This window comes from Myotis yumanensis, unplaced genomic scaffold, assembly GCF_028538775.1.
Source record: "Myotis yumanensis isolate MYYU_CA2020_CCGP unplaced genomic scaffold, mMyoYum1.0.hap1 SCAF_15, whole genome shotgun sequence".
In the NCBI taxonomy this organism is placed as follows: domain Eukaryota; kingdom Metazoa; phylum Chordata; class Mammalia; order Chiroptera; family Vespertilionidae; genus Myotis; species Myotis yumanensis.
Window position 1 is genome coordinate 36222976 of NW_027223766.1, and position 23347 is coordinate 36246322.

General features: G+C 35.1%; 1 protein-coding gene across 3 annotated transcripts in view; it reads left to right on the top strand.

Moving 5' to 3' along the window:
- The window catches only part of NUDCD1 (NudC domain containing 1), a 56854-nt gene extending 34218 nt beyond the window's left edge, over positions 1–22636 (top strand). For 2 of the 3 annotated variants that reach the window (XM_070392771.1, XM_070392773.1), the window contains 5 exons: positions 946–1171; positions 4986–5130; positions 6705–6830; positions 19926–20085; positions 22024–22636. In XM_070392771.1, the coding sequence (XP_070248872.1) occupies positions 946–1171; positions 4986–5130; positions 6705–6830; positions 19926–20085; positions 22024–22316 (950 nt within the window). In that variant the 3' untranslated portion in view covers positions 22317–22636. The remainder of the gene's footprint in view (positions 1–945; positions 1172–4985; positions 5131–6704; positions 6831–19925; positions 20086–22023) is intronic. The other variant, XM_070392772.1, reaches the window with a different exon arrangement.
- Positions 22637–23347: the final 711 nt, after the last annotated feature.

Consider the following 23347-nt stretch of genomic DNA (forward strand, 5'->3'; position numbering starts at 1 on the left):
ATATATGTTTGTCTAGTTTATCTGCCCTTATAGGTTATAGGTTTTACCAGGTCAAGATAGTGCTTAATTATTTCTTTTTTATTTTCTTTTATATTTCCCAGAACAATCTTTGTAAAATATACCACCTAAATAGTGGGAACTAGTTTAATTTAATAATTTTATAATTACCAAAAATGTTTATATATATATATTAGCTTATGTGATTAGATGTTTAATAAAAACTTGGCAAAAGAATAAATAATGCCTATTTCTTAGCATTTGAGAAGCTGGCATATTAGCATTAAGGATATTCATTTTTTATAGTAAGCTCAACTCTGTTTATTTTAAGTGCATACCTTTTCTACTAAACTGAAAGGAAGTTCCTTGAAGGTATAATCACTGATTATTTTCTGTGGAGACTGAGACTGTATTCAAAAGATATATAAATACATCAAAAGATCAATATAAAAATATCGCCTCTATAAACATCACTGTTCATATTTCTGATGTGTATAGCCAGAGAATATCGTAGTTTTTAATAGAGATTTTCACAATATTTAAGAGAAGGACTGGGAGGCAAGGAGAGAGGAATGGGCTGTCAGTATTTTATGAATACTTAGGTAAACCTGGAAGAGGAAAATGACAAGTGCAATTGCTATAACTGAAAATTCCTCAGAGATCTCTGTATGTTTGGTTATAATTACTTTTTTTGTGAGATCACTAGAAAATATGCTGTTTCTTTTAGATAGGTGTTCTTTTGTATCTCCTAATCTCTAATTTTATATGTTCTGTTATCTAACTTTCTAGTTACATAACTAGAGGCCCGATGCACGAAATTTGTGCAAGGGCCTCGGTCCCGGCCCCCACCCACCACTGCCGCCTCTGCCTCGGCTCCCGCCTGCTGTGGCTTTGTCCGGAAGGAAGGACGTCCAGTCTGATTAGCATATTACACTTTTATTATTATAGATGCATTTTTTCCCCCAATAGAGCCTCTGTATTACTGGCAACAGACTGAAGAGGATCTGACTGTCACAATACGGCTTCCAGAAGAGAGTACTAAGGAGGACATTCAAGTACAGTTTTTGCCTGATCATGTTAACATTGTGCTGAAGGGTCAGAGGTTTTTGGAAGGAAAGCTCTATTCATCTGTTGATCATGAAAGCAGTACATGGATAATTAAAGAAAATAATAGGTATTTTTATATATTTTATTTATGTATTTTTTAATGTTTTCTTTTTTTATTAAATTTATTGGGGTGACATTGGTCAACATGAAAATATAGGTTTCAGTTGTAGATTTCTCTGTTACAAGATCTGTTTACCCACCGTGTGCCCACTATCCAAAGTCAAATGTTCTCCCATCACCATATATTAGGACCCCCTTTATTTTATTTATATTTAAATTTTTATTTTTTATTATTTTACATTTTATTCTTTCCACAGTAGTTAGCTTAGAAGGGAATACATAATTGGTCTGTCTCTATTGCTGATTATTTTTAAGGCAGATTAAAATTGGAATTACTATGTCAATGTAATTGTAGTTAAGATTGAAGATACTAGTTATAGTTATTGCTTACATTACACAGTAGTGCTTTTCATTACCAGCTTTGGATACAATAATAATAATAGTAACAACAATAATAATAGGTAAAAATAGTTATTTTAATTTGTAATTTTTAATGGAAATAATTTTTCTACCACCTTAACTTTGTTGACTAGATAATACATTCCCATTCTTTAAAATTTAAGATCTATAAAAGGATATAGAGTAATAAGTCTCCCTCCAATCCGGGCCCTCCAGTCATCCATCTCTAACTCCTCACAACACAATATTAGTTTACTTTTATACATATTTAAGCAGCATATATACTATTTTTTTAACAAAAAAGTTTTCTGCACATACTATAAACAGTTATATAGCTTGCTTTTGTTGACTTTAATGATAAATCTTGGAGACCTTTTCATAAAGAATGCATAATTTTTTTTTATTCTATTTTATGAATTCATATGCTACTCTGTGCATAATCATTTAGGTGACAGCTGTGGGTGCACAGGGTACAGGGAACTTTCTGGAAGGTTCACTATCTTCCTTGGGTTATATAGGTGTATGCATTTGTCAAACTCATTGAATTCTACACTTGAAACCTGGGAATTTAGTCTATAAATTATACCTCCCTAAAAGGAGTATTAAGGAGTAAATAAACATTAAGGGTCTTATAAAACTACTAGAGGCCCGATGCACGAAATTTGTGTAAGAGTAGGCCTTCCTTCCCCCGGCTGCCAGCAGGCACCCGGGACCCGGGCTTCCTTCTCAGCCCCAGCTTCATCCAGAAGGTTGTCTGGAAGGACATCTGGTCTAATTAGCATATTACGCTTTTATTATAATCTTCTACCTTCACTACTATGCCTCTTTACAAATCTATTGTCCCAGGTACTTCATGCCCCAGTCATTTGGATTAATAAAATTATTCTTTTTATATATCAGGTCCTAGTAATTCTTGAATTCAGTGATGGATTAATAAGTAGTATTAGGAACTTAATTTTTTAAATGGTCAAATTTGGTCTGAAGTGGATGTCAGTTAGATATTTTACCCTAATATATCATTCTTGATTAGTACTGTATGACCCAAGTGAGTCTTTGGTGTGAGTCTAAATTCTGGGAGTGTAAAAAAAATAGATAATATCTAGTTTAATTTTTTTTAACCTTTAAAGCAGATATCCTGAATTCATTTTATTAATGGAGAAATTTGAAGACTTGGTTACACTTTTTAATATATTTTCAAAAACTCAAGTTATCTGAAAGATTCTTTTAAAAAATGTTTTATACTTCTACATATTCTGTTTAAACGTGCTTTGTGTATGTGGCTGAGGTATTTGAGGGTAGCATTAGAACATGGCAAACCAAGTAGAACATATTGTTAAACATGTCATTAAACAGTCACCCACCAAAGGTCTATGAGAATAGCTGGACCTCGTGCAGCCCATACAGATTGTTTCAAGCGTTTAATATGTGACCATAGTCCAGTATTGTTTCCCATGGAGTCTGACTTGCTAGGATACTATTTTATGTTGGAAAAGGTAATTACAATGATGCGGAGGTGGGATCGGTTTAAAAGCACACAATTTTCTTTTTTTTTTTTAATATATTTTATTGATTTTTTTACAGAGAGAAAGGGAGAGAAATAGAGAGTTAGAAACATCGATGAGAGAGAAACATCGATCAGCTGCCTCCTGCACATCTCCTACTGGGGATGTGCCCGCAACCCAGATACATGCCCTTGACCGGAATCGAACCTGGAACCTTTCAGTCTGCAGGCCGACGCTCTATCCACTGAGCCAAACCGGTTTCGGCTAAAAGCACACAGTTTTCTGTAGTTGATTAAATTATCTGTATCTCATTTTCAAATAATGCTCCTTCTCACGTTGTAAGAATAACTAGTCTACAGTTTATTATGCATGGGGTTTTATGTTCCTTTTGGCTTGAATGGCAGGATTTGATACTAGTATTAAAATGTAGACATGCAGTTATGCCAATTTCTTGATGGATCAGAATTTTTTTACAACTGAGATTATATGAACTCTAACTTCTTTAGGTAGCAACTGACTAAGAACAGTATTTATACATTCTGGCCACTGGGTAAAGTTCTTTAGTAGTTGTTTACATATATTTTATAATAGTATGTACATTATTTGGTTGTGATAAGCATTAAATGAATCAAAACATGTGAAGTGCTTAAGATAGCACCTGGAATATGGTAAACACCTGGTCAGTATAAGCTATTGTCATTTTAATTATATTATTATCTTTATCATCTTCATCATGATTAGCTTTCTCTTTAGAAAATATAACTAAACCTGGGCATTATTGTTTATGGTGGTAATTTTAATGCTAATGACAGGAATTCATATTACATAAGATATTTTGTATAATCTCTTTAAGTAGTTTCAGTAAATTTTAAAGTGCTGTAGTTAATTCATGAGGTGGTGATAACAGCCTTGAAAAAGAATAGTTGAAAAGTTGCATGTTCTATTTGATAATTATGATAATAGTTATTATGTTCTTGCAATTGTTTGCTTGCAGTTGTGTTCCAGGGCGTGGGTTAATGTGACACACGTGTACCAAAGGTGGCACATGGAAAGGCTGCCCCCACCCTACTTTCCTCTGTATCACCACAGCGGCTGCTCCCAAAGCAGCTTACTTGGGTTGCCCTTCCTATTCAAGAGGCACATGGCAACTCCCTATCCTCCTGAGTCCACTGTTGGCCTGACTCAGCTCTCTCTCACTTTACTGCTGCATCAGACCTTAATCTCAGGATTCCTCGATAGGCCCTTTTCAGTACATTTGGAATTTGTGTTTAATGGCTTAAATGTACAGAATTAGACTTTTAGTTGATAGAGACCATATTAACTTTGTTCCTGTTTAACCAAAGTTATTATTTTTCTAAATCCTACATTTCTTTTCAATTCTTTAAAATCTGAATGTTGAGAAATAACTTTTGTATTGATTTAACTTACCTGATCTTTAGGTGAATAATTATATATTATGGCTACTAGTTTGTGAAATAAAGTTAATTGGTTCCACACACACAGAGATAGCTTTAGTTATAAGCCCTTTCCAGTTAACTTTATGTACCCACCCCCACCATTGCCCAATGAAATATCTTAGATGTGTGCTACTTGCATTTCTGTTACTTAAGTTTGGTAACATACCACACAGCTGGACTACAACAATGCTTTCTGGATTGCCTTACTCTTTCCAACTACTCTTCTCATCAAGCCATTTGATACACCATTTCCAATGGTACTTTCTTGTTTGTTTATTACATCTAAATTACCTATCCTTAAATTACAGATTTTTCATAAGCAGAACTAAAATGAACACAGTATTTGGTAAAACATCTTCTGGACACTGGAGCGGTAATTTCTATGGAAGATTCTTCTCTTGGTATTAGTTGTATAATTTGCATAGTTGCTTTAATATATTACTTTTCTCATTTAAACTTCTAGCTTGGAGATTTCCTTGATTAAGAAGAATGAAGGACTGACGTGGCCAGAGCTAGTAGTTGGTGATAAGCAAGGGGAATTTATAAGAGACTCAGCCCAATGTGCTGCAATAGCTGAACGTTTGATGCATTTGACCTCTGAACAACTGGTAAGCAATCACAATAGTATTTTCACTTTCTAAGGATCAGAGAGATGAGGATATGCCAGGTTTTCAAACATTATTTTGCTTTCTAAGGTAAAGGATACAGATTAAGTATTGCTGACTGGTGTTTGAATATGGCTTAAAATTCCAATTTCCATTCCTTGCACCATTTGAATACATATATATGGGGGGGAGGGCATGCTGTGTAGGGTAGAGGAGCATGTATGTATGTATCTCTCTACATATACACACACAAAAATGCACGCAGTTAATGACAGAAATATGTTCTGAGAAATGCCATGTTAAGCGATTTCATATTGTGTTTAATAGCTTAAATGTACAAACATCATAGAGTGCACTTACACAAACCTAGATGGTATAGCCTATTGCTCCTAGGCTACCAACCTTTACAACACGTCACTGTACAAATCAACGCGAGATTAAATCAAGATAATGATGCAATTGTGATGCAGTAAGCACCAGATGTATGAGGCTGCTGCTGGTGTAACATGGCATGCTGTTCTATAGCAAACTTTTTATAAGTAGAAAGAGTACAGTCTAAAATAATTAAAAGTATAGTATAGTATACTATTGTATAGTATAGTAAACTTGTAAACTAGTAACATAGTTTATTCCCGTTACCAAGTATTAAGTACTGTACATAACTGTATATACCATTTTATATACCATTTTGTTTATCTTAAATTTATCTTTATTGTTGAAAATGTTACAGATTCCCCTCTTCCCCCCCCCCCTCCCCCATTGACTCCCTCCACCCCGATCCCACCCCCTTTTCTCTGTAATCTTGTCCAGTTCAGTACTGGCTGCCTTGGCAGTCCTGAAGTTTTCATTTTTGCCTTCCTATCTCTAACATATGGGTAGTTGAAAGGGGACGAGAGGAAGGAGTGTGGGGGGTTCTTTCTTTATCCCACTGGACATGTGTATCTTCTTGAGTCAGGGTAATAGTGGCCCCAGCTAATTGCTTCTCAGCCAGCCACAACAACCAGAATTGTTTCCATTGATATTTCAACTGGAACAACCACAACTAGGTGGCTCCACATCCCAGCTTTGACCTTGAATCTATAGGAGTAGTCTTCATCAAATTAAAAAAAAAAAAATGGCCATTATTTCTTTAAAATTTTTTCCATTCTTCCCCTTTTCAATTACTCATATATTAATTAGACCACTTGATATTGTTCCACAGGTCAACGGGATTCTGTGTTTTTATTTTTTCTTCTCTGTTTCAATTTAGATAGACTCAATTATTATGTTTCAATCTCACTGGTCTTCTGAAATGTCTAATCAGCTGTCAATTCTATCTTAAATAAATTTAGTTCCATTTTATATCTTCCATAACTCTCTGGACATATTTACTTTACATCTTTGAATATATAGGCTTTGTTTATAATAGCTGTTTCAATATACCTTTTGCTGATTCCATAATTTGTCTGTTGATTAAGTTTTCATTAGTCATGAGTCTGAAATTTAGTTTTTAATTTTTGTTGTAATATTAACACGTTCAAGTATGAAGAAATTCATTCTCCTATTGTTTCTATACTTATTTTATTTTCTGGTTTAAGAATCCAGATCCCGATAAAGGAAAACCTCCTTGTAATGCTCAAGAGTTAGAAGAATGTGATATTTTCTTTGAAGAGAGTTCCAGTTTATGCAGATTTGATGGCAATACATTAAAAACTACTCATGTGGTAAGTTCTTGATAATGATTTCTTTAAAAAATTTGTGAAGAAATAGAAGTTACTCAGATGAAATAATAATTGATTGAACAAATATAAGATAACTTGATTAGCAATTACTGGCTGTGTTATAAATATCATCTCTCCTTAAAGTGTCAACTTTTTATCATATCACCCACAATTTAAAAATGTATTGTTTTGGTACTATTGCATATTTAATATCTTTCAGTTGGCTTTGTGTATGCAGGTTTTTACATAGTTATCCCTAAAGTGTATAATAATTTCATGACTTTTTTTCAGTCAGCATTAGGACATAGCATTTCTTTTTGTGCTCATGTTATTTCAATCTCTAGTTTAATGGTTGGATTATACTGTACTGTTATTGTTGGTGTTCATGTGTGTGTATGTAGTGGTCATTCTACAAATAATAGTATACATCTTTAATAATTTTTTTTGAATTGCATTATTGTTGATGCTGTTTTTGCAGATCCCCTTTTACATGAAGCCTTTTCTATATTCAGGGTTATTTATCTCAAAGAGTTACAGAAGTCAAATTAAGGAATCATTGACTAACTCATGATAAGTTGATTTCCACTTTATATTCTCATTAATAGTGTTTATAGTTATTGCCTGTTTTACTACATTTTTACCTTCTCCAGTTTTTTTTGTTGAATCTCTAATTGGTTTGCAAAATATAGAATATTGTTAGTGGGTTTTTTTTTAACTTTTGACTATTTCTTCTTTTGTGAAGAATTTTATTTATTTGTTTTAGTATTTCTTATTGATTTGTGTGACCTGTTATAAACTTAAGAAACTCTTCTATATCAAGTGATTTAACATTTTCTTGGGGGTTTTTTCCCCTTCGTTTTAGAATTTTTATTTGACTCCTTTTGGGATTTTCCCCTCTCTTTCTGATATGCCATAAATATGTAAGCTAGTTAATTTTTCTTTAAAATTACGTTCTGTTCAAAAGCTTTGAGAGGTGTGCATCTAGGTACTGAAGAATGCTGTCTGGACTGGCTTGTTGTAATTCCTGTATTACAGGGTGTGGTGCTCAGCTTGTAGATGTAGTTTTTTAAAAAATTTTAGAACGTTATGAGATATATTTGCTTAGGGGAATCATTAACCATTAGTTAATACTATATAACCATGGCTATGTTTCATGGAGTTATTCATGTGAGAATGCCTTCATAGAAAATCAGTGGCTAATTTGGAACTTTGCATGTTGAAATTAGTTTAGTCTTACTACTAAACCAAAGAGTTGGACTTTGGGAGTCTAAGTCCAAGCAAAACCAATAGAAAAGAGAACAGTTTGGTCTTTTGTTCTTAGACCTCTCAGTCTTTGATGTAGGTCAAGAAAAGTCTTAAAAGTTTCTGCCAACTTTGGCCTACTGTGTTTGTCTTGTAGAGGTTGAAGGGAAAGTGAATTTTAGCAAAAATTTAGGGAGGAAGGTCAATAGTGTCATGGGAACTTGATTCACTCACTAACCTTTCCTAGTGTTTCTTGGATACTTTATACTTAACTTTCTTTAATGGCTGGTCTTTACAGTACTCAAATAACTTATAAAAATGAGTACTTTTTGATTATACACCTACTTAGACAAATGAGGTGGAATGGCAGAAGACCAGTGACTAGGCAGAAGTGCAATTGAAGCTGCACCAAAAATTAAATAATTACTCTTACAACTTCTATATCTGTACTTCTCTCTTTCCCACCACTCACGTTTTGTTTATTTACATCTTTTGTGGTTATGGTTATTTTTACTACTTTCATTTTTTTAACTGTTATACTAGTTTTATACGTGTTTAACCCACCACCTTTACAGTGTTAGATTCTTTTAAAAGTTATTATGTATTTACCTTTATCGGTGATATTTATACTTAGTGCCCTTTCATTTCAATTGAAGAAGTCCCTTTAACATTTCTTGTAGGCTGGTCTGGTGGTGATGAACCGTTTAGCGTCTGCTTATCTGGAAAATGTTTCCATAGGCTCCTAGATATGTATTAAATTAGATGCTTGCATCTCATGCTGGTGTTTTAAGATGAGCAAATAAGCCTTTCACACAAAGTCTGGGACTTTGGAGTGAGAGCCCTTTAAGAACCATTTCTCATTTCTTTATAGCTTTGTGGGTCTTGTGGATGCAAGCCCCATTAGCTTTCAAAGGTAGATGTTTTAGGGCCTTGTCTCTCAGATATAGGTTTTAAAAGTTGTCAAGAGACATATGAAAAAATGCTCAACGTTACTAATCATCAGAGAGATGCAAATTAAGATGATAATGAGGAATCACCTCACACCTGCCAGAATGGCTACCTTCAATAAATCAAACAACAAGAGCTGGCCAGGATGTGGAGAAAAAGGAACCCGAGTACACTGCTGGTGGGAATGTAGACTGGTGCAACCACTATGGAAAACAGTGTGGTGTTTCCTCAAAAAGTTAAAACTGCAACTGCTGTTTGACCCAGTGATCCCCCTTTTAGGAATATAACATAAGAATCCCTAAACCAATCAGAAAGTATATATATTCATAGCAGCATTATTTACAATAGCTAAAATCTGGAAACAGCCCAAGTGCCCATCAGTGGATGAGTGGATAAAAAAGCTGTGGCACATTTACACCATGGAATACTATGCAGCAGTAAAAAGGAAGTACATAGAGGGACCTGGAGATTATTATGCTAAATGAAATAAGCCAGTCAGAGAAAGACAAATATCACATGATCTCACTATATGTGGAATCTAATGAACAAAATAAACTGGTGAACTAAATTGACCCAGAAGCATGGAACAGACTGAGTAATTTAAAAAATTATTAAAAAAAGAAAAAGAGGGTACAAGTTGGCTTGTCATGGAGGAAGGAGGCTGTAATATGTTGGCAGGTTCAGCACCACATCCACTTTAGGACTCCTGTATTACTTTATTGACAGATGCACTTCTTTCTGCAATGTTTGCTTCAAGTTCTGTTTTCTTGATTTCATTTGTCTTGACTTTGGATAATTCAAAATGATCTGTACGTGGAAAGGTCAATATATGTCCTTATAGTTTTAGGAAATACTGCAACAAAAGGTCAAAACTCTATATTGTAAATGACAGATTTCTCAAAATATAAAATTTCCTGAAAGAAATGTAAATCAGGGTTAGCATTTGAAAAGTAAAGTTCCATAAATATATGCAGCAGCACAATAAAATAGAAATATTAAATATCAGAACTGAAGAAGAAAAGTAATAAGAGGTGGTCACTGGGGTGTAAAATTCGAATCAGAATTCAAGTGCATTTGAAGATGAAGTATTTTTGCTTCTGTCTATAGTAGAGCTGTGTTAGGTATGTTTTGTAAAGGATTAGCCACTGGCCACATAGTAGCTGCTGAGCACTTGAAATGTGGCTTTTCTGATTTGAGATGTCTTGTAAATAACGTATTAATAACTTTATTTAATTGTTTCTTTTTACTTTTTAATGTGGCCAGTAGAAAACTTAAAATTTATGTATGTGGCTTGCTTTTTATTTCTGTTGGACAACACTGGTCTATAGTGATCAGATTGTAGACTTGAGCAGTCAAAATGTGATAGGATATTTTAAAAATTTAAATTACAGTGAGTTATACAGGAAGCAGAAGTGTTACAAACAGGAAATAATTCTTTTAGGTTAATGTCATTTTGAAAGCTAGTAGAAAAGACTATACTAATTAGTACATAACTGATATACTAACTTTTTCAAAAAGATTAAAGATAGGATCAAAAGTTATAAAGGAAGAAAATACCTAAACCAGTGGTTCTCAAGCTTTTTGGTCTCAGGACCTATTTACATTCTTAAGTTCCTTTGGGTACTTAATCTGCTTATTTGGATTATCTATCAAATTTGACCATATTAGAAATTAAGCTATATAATAATTCCCCTGCTAGGGCTGCCTTAACAGAAATTTGTTTTCTCACAGTTCTGGAGGCTAGAAGTCTAAGGTCAGTGTTAGTTTCTTCTGAAGCCACTCTTTTTGACTATAGGTGGCTGTTTTCTCCTCTGTTTTTATGTGGTCTTACCTCTGCATGTGTTTGTGTCCTGATCCTAATCTCCTTTAGGAGGACATCAGAGATACTGGATTTGGACCCACCCTTTTGACCTCATGTTAACTTCTATCTCCTAATACTGTCGCATTCTGTGTACTAGGGGTTAGGACTTCAGCATGTGAATTGTGAGGGGATACAGCTCAGCCTATAACAATATCCTTCATTTAGATTTTAGCAAATGTTAACATTTTGCCACACTTATTTTTTTCTCTGCTTTCCCGCCTCTTCTTTTTGCTGAAACATTTTAGGAATGAGTTGCACATGCCATGTCCCTTTACTCCCATTTTTAAATATTAATTCAGGAAATTTAACTTTGATACAATACATTAATGTCATATGGAGTCCATTTTCAAATTTTACCAATTGATCAAATAATGTGCTTTTAACAGTTTTTCCCCCTGATTTGGGATTCATTCCCATGTCACATATTACATTTAGTTGTGATATTCCCTTACTCTCCTTTAATTTGGAACATCCAGTCACCCAGTATTTATCTTCTCCTTTGAATTAATAGTTTGTGTGAAGTTAAAGTAATCCTTTTAAAGCAGGGGAGGGGAACCTTTTTTTCTGCTAAGGGCCATTGGATATTTATAACATCATTCACGGGCCGTACAGAATTATCAACTTAAAAATTAGCCTACTGTATTTGGTCATTTAATTACCTCATCCCTAATGCCTTGGCAGGGCCAGACCAAATGATTTCTCGGGCCTTATTATATGGCCCATGGGCTGGATGTTCCCCACACCTGTTTTAAGGGTTTTAGTAGATTTTGTCATTTCTCTATTCCTTTGCTTTCTCTAGTGTCTTTCTGTCATATTTAGGATAATGTCTAGGGTCTTTACCATAACCTTCAAGCCCCTTTCAAATTTCTGTGGCTCACTGTATACATTTTACACTGAAACACAATAAAAACACACACAAATTTGAAACAAAAATTCCACAAAACAGTACTATCCTTATTGTATAGGACAGACTCTAATACTCCATTCCGTACTATTTTTCTTTTAATCCTCGCCCAAGGATATGTTTTCATTAATTTTAGAGAAGAAGGAAGAGAGAAAGAGACATCAATGTGAGAAAGAAACATCAATCAGTTGCCTCCCGTACATGCACAACTGGGAATCAAACCTGTAACCTCTTGGCGTACAGGATGAAGCTTTAACCAGCTGAACCACCTGGCCAGGGCCATACCATTTCTAATGAAATGGAAAAATTTCTTCTGATCTAAGTTGATTTTACTACCATTGCTGAGACCCAGCTAGATTCTTTCAGAACTGAATTGTAGGACATCCAGCTGGTGTCAAAGAATAGCTTGATATGTGGAAAACCCACACATCGGATGTCAGAAGTGTTTTGAGTGTGGTACTATTGTGATAATATTGTGAAAGAAGAAACACAGGGAGTGTTTTTACTTAGAGTAGTAGGTACAGATCAACTCAATATTTCATGCACAATTAGAAGAGAGTAAATTTTAGCAATTTATTTTCTGTTCAGAATAGGAATTTGGAATTAAATTTATTTCATGTCATTTATTTCTCAATCTGGCCTAACAAATACTTTGTTTCTGAATAGATAAAACCTTTCTCTTAATACTACCTTTTAATTTAATTTGTTAATAGCAGTGATTAAGGGTTGTTCAAATGTCTTCACTTTGATATTTAATCTTTAGAAGTCTTATTAAATTGCTAAGTGTTCTACAAAGAAAAGAAAAAGATAATCAATTTACTATTTGAAATTCATGTTTCTGGTTTTTCTCTAGAGAATGTTTTATTCTATTGTAGTCTTCAATGGTACTTCAAAAGTAAATATAACCTTTTCTGTAATAACCATGAGAACAGAAGAAATGTGGAGTTATATTTTATTAGCTAATGGGTTATGGATTGAAGAGGTTTTTTCCTAAGGCAGTAAGACATTTACATTTGGCATTAACAAAGAATGAGTTTTCTGAATAAGTAAATTGTCTAATGTAAATTAATTCTTTTAATTGCTAAAACTACATTTAAAGCCTTTTTATTCCATGGAATCTTACTAAAATTTATTATTTGCCTAACATCTTATGTAGAGCATTATGAAGAGAAAGTAATATTTCTTTGGTGGTTGAATATCATCAGTGTGACATTCTGTCTAGGAGGTAGAAAGCTAGAAAGACATCGCTCTCAGTGTAACAATAAAAGACTGGATAATCTGTCGAATCATTACTTTTTAAAAATTCATCTAAGAACTTGAAGTTACAGGTCAACAAAGTAGCTTGAAATCTAAGGAAAAACAGGTGCCACCAAGGAGATATGGGATAGGAGAACAGGCCCATTTGAGCATAGGAAGAAGAAAGAACTGCCATAGAAGAAGTCAACTAACAAACTGCTAAAGGCCTACTGTGGGCTAGCAAGAAAGTACAGAACCTTTGGGATTCACATATCCTCTCCGTGGACCTTAACCAGGGCCTAACAAGAGAGCTTGCAAACGGGAGGAGGCAAGAGGAAAGCTGTTTTGGTGGTGTGGGGTAGGGGGAGGTAAGTTACTGATTCTATGGGGAAAGTGTGAGGTCCTGCCTACACTGTTTTCCCTAAGTAACAAAAACCTTATGCTGCTGAGTGAAGAACACTAAATTGTAGCCCACCAGGGACTCAAAAGAAGACCCAGTGCAGCTGGGGGAAATAATTTTTAAAGTACCCCCTCTAGCCTGGGCCTGACAGCTCGGTTGGGTAGAGCGTCAACCCAATATACCAAGGTTGTGAGTTTAATTTCCAGTCAGGGCACATATAAGAATCAACCAATGAATGTATAAGTAAATGGAACAACAAAAATTGATGTATCTCTCTCTGTCTCAAATCAATAAATAGGAATTAAAACACATACACAAAATTAAAAACAATAAAAACACCATCTCTATGGGGGGAAAGCCAGGAACCCATCGTAGGCCCAGACTACTAGAAGTTTCCTGCCACTAGAGGAGGGTAACACTTCAAAGGCCCAAACCCAAGAACACAAGGTCCAAGACTGAGGCTGAGCCTAGTAGAGAACCCTTTTCCTACACCCTCCACCCCATCACACTCAGAAGGACCAAGTGGTAGGCAACAGCAGTATACTGGCTAGGGAAGGAGCAGGAGTGAAGGGCTAAAGCTGGGGGTAGAATAGTACAGTTGAGGAAAATCTTCTAGCAGGTCCTCACCAGAGCACAAGGTAACACTAGAGCAGCGGTTCTCAACCTGTGGGTCGAGACCCCTTTGGGGGTCGAATGACCCTTTCACAGGGGTCGCCTAAGACTATCGGAAAACACATATAATTACATATTGTTTTTGTGATTAATCACTATGCTTTAATTATGTTCAATTTGTAACAATGAAATTGGGGGTCACTACAACATGAGGAACTGTATTAAAGGGTCGAAGGGTCGCGGCATTAGGAAGGTTGAGAACCACTGCACCAGAGGGATTTCAAGCCAGTGATGCACTGAAGGTAACTATAGCAACAACAAAACTGAAGCTGTCAAGAAACAAGGTAAATAATGTAACCAGACTCAGATGACCCATATTTTGAAACTATCAGACAAAGAATTTAAAATAACTGGTTAATATGTTAATGGGAAACATGGATAATATACATGAATAAATGCAGAATTTTAGCAGAGAAAACCTGTAAGAGTCTAATGAAAATGTTAGAATTAAAAACAAAACACAGGAACAAAAGAAGAGAATGTTTTAAACAAAATCATTAGTATACTCAATACATCTGTAGACAAGAAATTAGTTACCTTGAGGATAGGTTAGTAAAAATTAGCAGGACCAAAAGCAAAGTATAGAGGGGGTAGAAATTAAGAACAAAAACAATGAGAGCATCTAAGAGCTGTGAAGCAATGCCAAATAGTCTAACATACACCTAAGTGGATCCCAGAAGGGAGATGGAACGTTCACCAAATTAGAACATATCTGGGCCAAAAAGTAACCTCAAGACATTTAAAAGAATAAAATAAGAAACAGAATGTTCTCTGAACATAACAGAATTAAATTAGAAATTCATAACAGAAAAACATAGAAAGTATTTGGAAATTAAACAGCACATTTCTGAATAATCCATGAGTCATAGAGGAACTAACAAGGGAAGTTAGGAAGTATTTTGATTGAATGAAAATGAAACCTGGGGCATTGTGAGATGTAGCTACAGCAATGCTTGGAGGAAAATTTATAGCATATGTTATATAGAAAAGAAAAACCCGTTTCAATTTAACAATTTAAGCTTCCACCTTGAACTGGGAAAAGAATAGCAAACCAAATATATAGCAAGCAGAGGAACGAAACTGTAAAGAGCAGAAATCCATGAAATTGAAAACCAGAAATAAGAAAACCAATTAAACCAAAAGCTGGTCCTTTGAAAACATCAAGATTGGTAAGTCTCTAGCCAGAATAATCAAGGAAAAAGAAGACACAAATTACCAATATCAGGAATACAAACAGGCATATCAGTATGGGTCTAAAAGACGCTAAAGCAATATTAAAAACAACTATTTTTTATAGATTTGACAATTTAAGTGAAAACACAAATTCTTTGGAAGACAAGCATTACCATAGTTCGCTCAAGAAGAAATGGGTAACCTTAATAGTTCCATATTTGTTATGAGATTGAATTTATTGCTAACCTTCTGACAAAGAAGCCTCCAGACCTAGGTTGCTTCACTGGTACGTGCTACCAAATGAAGAAACAATACCAATTCTAACATAAAGAGAAAGGAACACCTCCCACTTATTTTATGAGGCCAGCATTACCATAGTGGCAAAGACATGACAAGAAAAGAAAACGGGGAAAAACAGAAAAGAAACCACTCTCCCTCATGAATATAGACACAGAAGTCCTCAGTAAAACATTTGTAAATCTAATGAAGTAAGTAAAAAGGAGAATACATCATGACCAAGTAGAATTGATCCTAGGATTCAGAATTGGTTCAATATTCCAATATTCACATAATACAGCATATCAACAGACTAAAGAAAGAATGATATTTGACCATCCTACTAGATAATTTAACAAAATTTAGCATTTATTTATGATAAAAGTGCTCAGCAAACCAGGAATTGAAGGTTAACTGCCTCCTCAAAAAACCTAGAGTTATTAACTTCATACTTCCTGGGAAAAGACCAAATGCTTCCCCTAAGATTGGTAATAGGCAAGGGTGTTTTCCTATTACCCCTCAGCATCATGCTGAAAATCCTAGCTAGTTCAAGAAAAAGTAGTAAATAATTACCAAGAGACTCCATTGCTACCATGAGAAAAATGAAACCACTTTTTAGGTGTTATTTTAAAAGCAGTATTTACACACAATTCTTTTATCTGCTCTTAGCTTGCAACCTTTGAATGGAATTATGAGTTTATTTTTCTATCGTGGCTGCTGACCAATCTAAGCAGCAGCAAACATCTTGCAGTGGCATGGTGTTTTTTAATTAGCTGTGGAATACTTGGTTTTAAAATGAAGAATAGGAAGGCTAGAACTTGGTAAAATAAATGCCACACAGTCTCTTACTACATAAAGAAAAAAGAATTGCAAATCATCTAGCTCATTTAAAGGGAATGTTTTGTCTCACAGTAATTTATTACCATCAGACTAGTTTATTATAATTTGTTTTGTAAACTTCCAGAAACTTGTCTTTGAATATATTAAAAGCATCCAAATCTTGTTTGAAGAATAACTTGTTCACTTTTTGAGGGGCAGATCCACAAACTATTTACTGAAAGATATGTATTATAGGAAAAGTATAAAATTGAAAGTGATGGGCATACAGTTGAAACTACTGAAAAAGTAGAATTTGACAATAGAATAACAAGCAAAATAATGAAATTCATGTTTGTTTTTTTGTTTTTGTTTTTAATTTTTATTGATTTCCAAGAGGAAGGGAGAGGAAGAGATCAAAACATCAATGATGAGAATCATTGATCGGCTGCCTCCTGCACACCCCCTACTGGGGATCGAGCCCGAAACCCAGGCATGTGCCCCAACCGGACTTGAACCCAGGACCCCCCAGTCCGCAGACGGACGCTCTATCCGCTGAGCCAAACCAGCTAGGACTGTGTTTCTTGTTTTTGAAGTAATGTAAGAGTTTAGAAATTTGTGTGTATATTAAATATACTGGGATTAGTATAGAGTAAGGGTATGTTATTGTTTTTTATAGCTATTCTCACATTTTCTAAGTGCTGTATGAGCTACATGAAGATCACAACAAATTGGTATGTTTTTCCCACTAGTGCTCATCTTATTTGTTTGATTTGGAATGCCAGTAATATTCAAGGCAGAATGGACAGAGGAGTCTAGAATGGTAATAATGAACATTTGCATTTATTAAGGTCTATCTAAGTGCTAGGCACTGTTCAAGTGCTTGAAATATATTGTTTACTCAGCAAAGTAACTGTGAAATAAGTGCTATTATTACCATTGTATTTACCGGAGAATAAAATGAGGCTAAGTCAAGCATGTCAAACTGCCGTGGGTTTGACATGCCTGGGCTAAGTATTGTACCCAGAGTCATGGTCCTCACTCTCAAAGACCTGCAAGGCGAACGGGAGATAGAGTCTATAAGAGAGGTATAAATGAGCTATTAGGATACATCATTTCTTTTTATTAACATTGGAGAAAACTGCTTAGAGGAGAAAATGCCATTAGAGGATGGCATAAAGTATATAATGGGTGGAGGATGTGGAGCAAGCAGAAAAGGCACAGCAGGTAAAGAAGTGGGAAAGTTGGGGGTGCAGTTTTGTAGGTTGTGATCCAGTTTTGCTAAGTGTTAAGTTTCGAGGAGAGTAATAGGAGCCAATATTGGAAAGGTAAGTTGTGGTCACTTTTGAGCTTTCAAAAATGCCATTTAAGTCAGTTTGGACATTTTTGTTTAAGCATTGGAAAACTTACTAAAAAAGTAAGATTTTCTGAGGCGAGAGCTAAAAGGCACAGAGAACTATGTACTTAGTTGAGTGTGGAAGCTACTGACCCTAATCACCTTCCAGTGTGTATTTCTCTAGTAACGTAAGATTTTTTGCTTTACAAAAATCCTTAGCCAATTATTCTAACTGTAAGATAGGATAAAATATTCCTAACTCTAAGGTTAGATTAGCTTTGCTGGAAGTATTTTTAAATGACTTTCTACATAAAATATTCAAAAAATATTTATCTAGAATATGGAGACAAGAAGACAAAATTCTGGTTCTTAAGATAGTCTTGTGAAATAGGCGGTATATTTGTTTCTTATTGCTGTTGTAACAAGTTATGCTGTAACAAAAATGCCAATTTATTCTCTTAAGTTCTGGAGGTCAGAAGTCCCTAAAATTGGTCTTTGGGGCTGCATTCCTTCTGGAAACTCAAAGGAGAGAATCCATTTTCTTGCCCTTCCCAACTTCTAGAGTTTGCTTGCATTCCTTAGCTGGTGGCCTAAGCTTCCAATTTCAAAGCCAGCAGTGTAGCATCTTCCAATCTGTCTGTTACTCTTCTGCTTCTGCTGTCATATCGCCTTCTGTGTCTGTGACTCCCCCCACCCCCATTTCCCTCTCATAGGAATCCTTATTAGTACATTGGGCCCTCCATATAATCCAAGATTATCTTTCCAGTTCAAGATCATTAACTTATCATATCTACAAAGTCCCCTTTGCCATGTAAAGTAACATTCAGAGGTCCCAGGGGATTAAAATGTGGGCATGTTGGGGGGACATTATTTAGCCTACCACAGGTATTATACATGTATATTAATAATCTAACATAGTAGAATAAGTAATTTGTCAGGAATAATATCCATAATGTTGGGGGTTCTCAGGGTTTAAGCAGCTTATGGTTTCATGGTTGAACTGAATCTTGGAGAATAAGTAGGAATCTATCAGGAGATTGGGCTTAAACTGGCAGTCGGACTTCCCTCTCACAATCTGGGATTGCTGTCTCCTAACTGCTCACCTGCCTGCCTGACCACCCCTAACTGCTCCCCCTGCCAGCCTGATCACCCCTACCGCCTCTGCCTGCTGGCCTGATTGCCCCTAACTGCCCCGCCCATTGCTGGCCTGGTCGCCCCCAACTCCCCCCACCTCCCGGCCCCGCCAGCCTAGTCACCCCTGGTTGCCCCATGCAGCCTGCTTGTTCAGTTGTTTGGTCGTCCCTCAGTCACACCCCTGACGGCCTTTTCACCCCATGCAGCCTGCTGTTCAGTCGTCCGTCTGGTTGTTTTGGTCGTGACGGCCCCAGGCTTTTTATATATTAGGACTGTACACCAAAGTAAATAATTTGTGAACAGAAAGATCTGAATTTGAATCTCAGCATTATGATTATTCTATATAGCCTAGAACAAGTTACTCAAGCTCTCCGAGTATGTTCTTTCATCTATTAAATGAAGATAATAACAGCCTCGTGGATTCTTGAGATTAATATTTATAACATGTCTGATATATAGGATGTGCTCGTGAATCCTAGTAGCTATCATATTTCTTGGTAATTATTACAAGTTAGCATTTGTAAACTTTGTATTTGTATACTGTGGTTTAAGAAAGTATTCTGCTTATAAATTGGTATTTTATATCATGTTTTAAACTAGTTATTAACAGTTAAGAGGTACTTTAGTGTAGTGGTTAAGACTCTGGCCTGGCAGTAGTTGATCATCGACCCACAAACCAAGAGGTCACTGGTTCGATTCCTGGTCAGGGCACTTGCCCAGGTTGTGGGCTTGATCGTCAGTATGGGGCATCAGTGTTTTTCTCTCATCAATGTTTCTATCCCTTTTCCTTTCTCTCCCTAAAATAAGTAAAAACATTAAAAAACAAAAAAAAAACAAAACATAGACACTGGGTTCAAATCTCAGCTCCAGGTCTTATTACCAGGCTGTTCTTGGGCGAGTTACTTAAGTGCCCAGTTACAGCACTTTTCTCAGCTTTAAAATGTAGGTAGCAATACCACATTCTCCCAGGGCATTATGAAGAGTTTACCAGGTCAAGTATATAAAAAGTTTAGAATAGTTGCTGACATAAAGTGTTTTTGTCATCATTATTTTTAATAATTTGTTGAGTAAAATATTATTTTTGTCACTTTTTATTTTAGGTGAATCTTGGAAGCAACCAGTACCTCTTCTCTGTCATAGTGGATCCTAAGGAAATGCCCTGCTTCTGTTTGCGCCATGACGTGGATGCCCTGCTCTGGCAGCCACACTCCAGCAAACAAGACGAGATGTGGGAGCACATCGCCACTTTCAATGCTTTAGGTACACAGCAAGCTCTTTTTCCTTTAAAAAATTTGAGCTGTCCTAATTACAATAGGATTGATTTCTGCTATAATTTGGTTGCTTGTACTCTAGTTGATGAATGTCAGTGCTTTTGGAACAGTAGGACTAAGCTGTTTTATGCTTGTACAGAAGATCAATGCAGAATAGAAATCAAAGTGGTTAACTAAACACTTGAAATATTGCAATCAATCATTTGTTTATTCCAATTAAGTTACACGGTATTAGAATATGAACAAGGAGTTTGACAATACCCTACTCAAGCATGTCAAACTCGTGGCTGGCGGGCTGCATGCCTCGTTTAAATAAACGAGGCTTATATGGATCTTATATTCACATTTCCTCAGAGTAATCTTCAGAAACATAGAATGCACATTAGGAGACATCTTTCATGGGACGAAAGTGCAAAGAGAGCCATTCTAAATGAAAACATTTAGGGAAAATGGTGGTAAACAGAAATAAAATGTATTCTGTAAGATAAAGGGGAATATACCAGTTTTTTTAAAACTAGGGCTGGAAAAAATTTTTAACTACTAGTACATAATTGTAGACTTATGCAAGAATTGATTTTATATCAAAATCATTAGTATTGTGTGGGAGACATTTTTTACATGAATTAACCACAATAACTGCTTTATTGAAAGGTTATTTTAAACTGGCAACAGGAAGTAAAATTATGCATTTTGATTGCTATATGTGCAAATCTCCTATTGGGGAGATTTGTTAGTTATTCTTCGAGGTAATAATATAGCTGTTAAACTGGTTAATTCAGACTTCAAATGGATTTTTATGACCTGAAATAAAGTTTAAGTAATTTAGCTGCATATTTCTAGCCTTTCCACTATAATTCCTATTTTTTCATTTTCTAGCCTCTTTTTTAGTCAGAGGAAACGCTTACCATTGTTTCCATTAGCTCAGATCCTCCATTTGTAATCCCCAGATTCCCTAGTATAGAAGAAATGTGTTATACTTGAGTTTAAGGTAAATCAACATTAGAGATATTATATACATTATTAATTTTTTCAGGGTTAGCCCGGAAAACTAATTCTACTCAAATAGGAACCTACATCCTGTTTTTCCTTATCACATGATGTAGATAAGAAAAAAACAGTGTTCATCCGCCTGTGCTCAGTGGTTCCTTTGCTCAGTCATTGTTTGATGAACTTAATTCACTTTAGTGTTACATTTTTTATCTCATGTTATAGCTGAAAATCCTAATTTATATATAAGCTTTTTAAATCTGTAAAGTTAATTGTTAAAAAGATTAATACTGTTGTTTTTTTCAAAGTTTAATTAAGGGATGTCCTAATGAAGTTTTATAAATTAGATACTTGAATGTTCTTTCAAGTTTGAAGTGGTCTCAAGGTTCTACTTCTGGGAGCTGAATTACAACAAAATTCTGTTCTAGCGTTGGTATGTAAAAATACTAACACAGAAATAGAGAGAACATACTGTGCATATTAGTACCTTCAGGAATGAGGCCTGTGTTATGAACACACTCCTGAAATACCTTTACAATGGTAGCCTATTTATTTGTTGTTAAGAAAAAGGAAAAGATGGTGTCGTGACCCATTTGTGATTGATGAACTCAATTATCTAATCGGCATTTAAAGATATTTTGGTATGTTTTTAGCATTTAAAATTTTAGCTGTTTAGTGTTTTAATTATTCATGGAAGTCATATGGTGCTATGTAGTTCCTTTCTTGAAGAGTTGAAACCCTGTCTATTTTGTCCCTTAGGTATTAAAGCTGTATTTTTTGCACCAGGTGGGAGAGATTGATTGTGGCTAATCATTAATAGTTCATTGTTGAGTATTTATGGTATATCTTTAATTTAGGCATTTTAATTAATAATGAATCACAGCTTTTCTCCTTCTGTTTAATATATAGTTTTTCTTTTGTTTGTCTCATTTGTTGGCAGGCTATGTGCAAGCATCAAAGAGAGACAAAAAATTTTTTGCCTGTGCTCCAAATTACTCCTATGCAGCCCTTTGTGAGTGCCTGCGTCGAGTGTTCATCTATCGTCAGCCCACTCCCATGTCCACTGTACTTTACAACAGAAAGGAAGGCAGGCAAGTAGGGCAGGTTGCTAAGCAGCAAGTAGCAAGCCTGGAAACCAATGATCCTATAGTAGGCTTTCAAGCAACAAATGAGAGATTATTTGTTCTGACTACCAGAAACCTCTTTTTAATAAAGGTGAAAACAGAGAACTAGTTACTCCAACATGTTGGCTCCTCTGTGCTGGGGAGTAGGTGTCAGTGGTAGCTGGAAGGCTGGGCAGTCATGCTGTAACCTGTTAAGTTTTCATGTGTTAAAGAAAATGGTCTTGTATGAATTTTTATTTTTTAAAGGATATTGGAAATATATTCAAGAGATTATGATTCTATAAAAGCTGAAAATTTAGAGAAAATTGGATTCTGTAAAAAAAGTAGATACCATTAGCAGTGTAATTATTTTTTAAAAGCAGAGGCTAGAATCTTTTATATGAAAAAATATACAATTCATTGTTTAAAAATAAAAATATTTATCATGTACTCTTTGTTCATTGACATCATTTCTACATTCTGTACCTATAGAATGTACAGGATAATAGTTAAAATGTTGATGCTTGTAAATAATTAAATGAACTGAATAGCTGAGGTAGAAGGGGAAATATAACAGACATCTAAGCAGATCTAATATTCTTAAAGTTGGCTGAGAGACCTTAAGTGTGTTTTAAGTCACTAAATTTGTGGTAATTTGTTAGAGCAACCATAGGAAACAAACAGTCTTATCCCCAAATTAACTCGAAATGGGTCATAGATCTAAATGTAAAGCCTGAAACTGTGAAACTTCTAAAAGATAACAAAAGCAAATCTTTGTAACCCTGGGCCAGACAAAGGTTTCCTGCATGAGACCAAAAGTGAGATCCATGAATGAGAAAATTGAAAAACTGAACTTCATCAAAAGTAAGAAATTATGTTCTTGGAAAGACAGTTTAGGAGAATGAAAGACAAGCCACAGACTAGAAGAAACTTGCAAGTGCGTATCTGATAAGGGGTTAATAACCACAAAATATAAAGAATCCTCAAAACTTAGTAAGAAAATAATCAAATGAATATTTTTTTAATGGGCCAAATTATTAAAGAAACATCATCTCAGATAAGATATATGAATGGTAAGTAAGCACATGAAAAGTTGCTCAACATCATTAGTCATTAGGAAGTTGCAAAATAAAAGCACAATGAGATACTACCACATAGCTA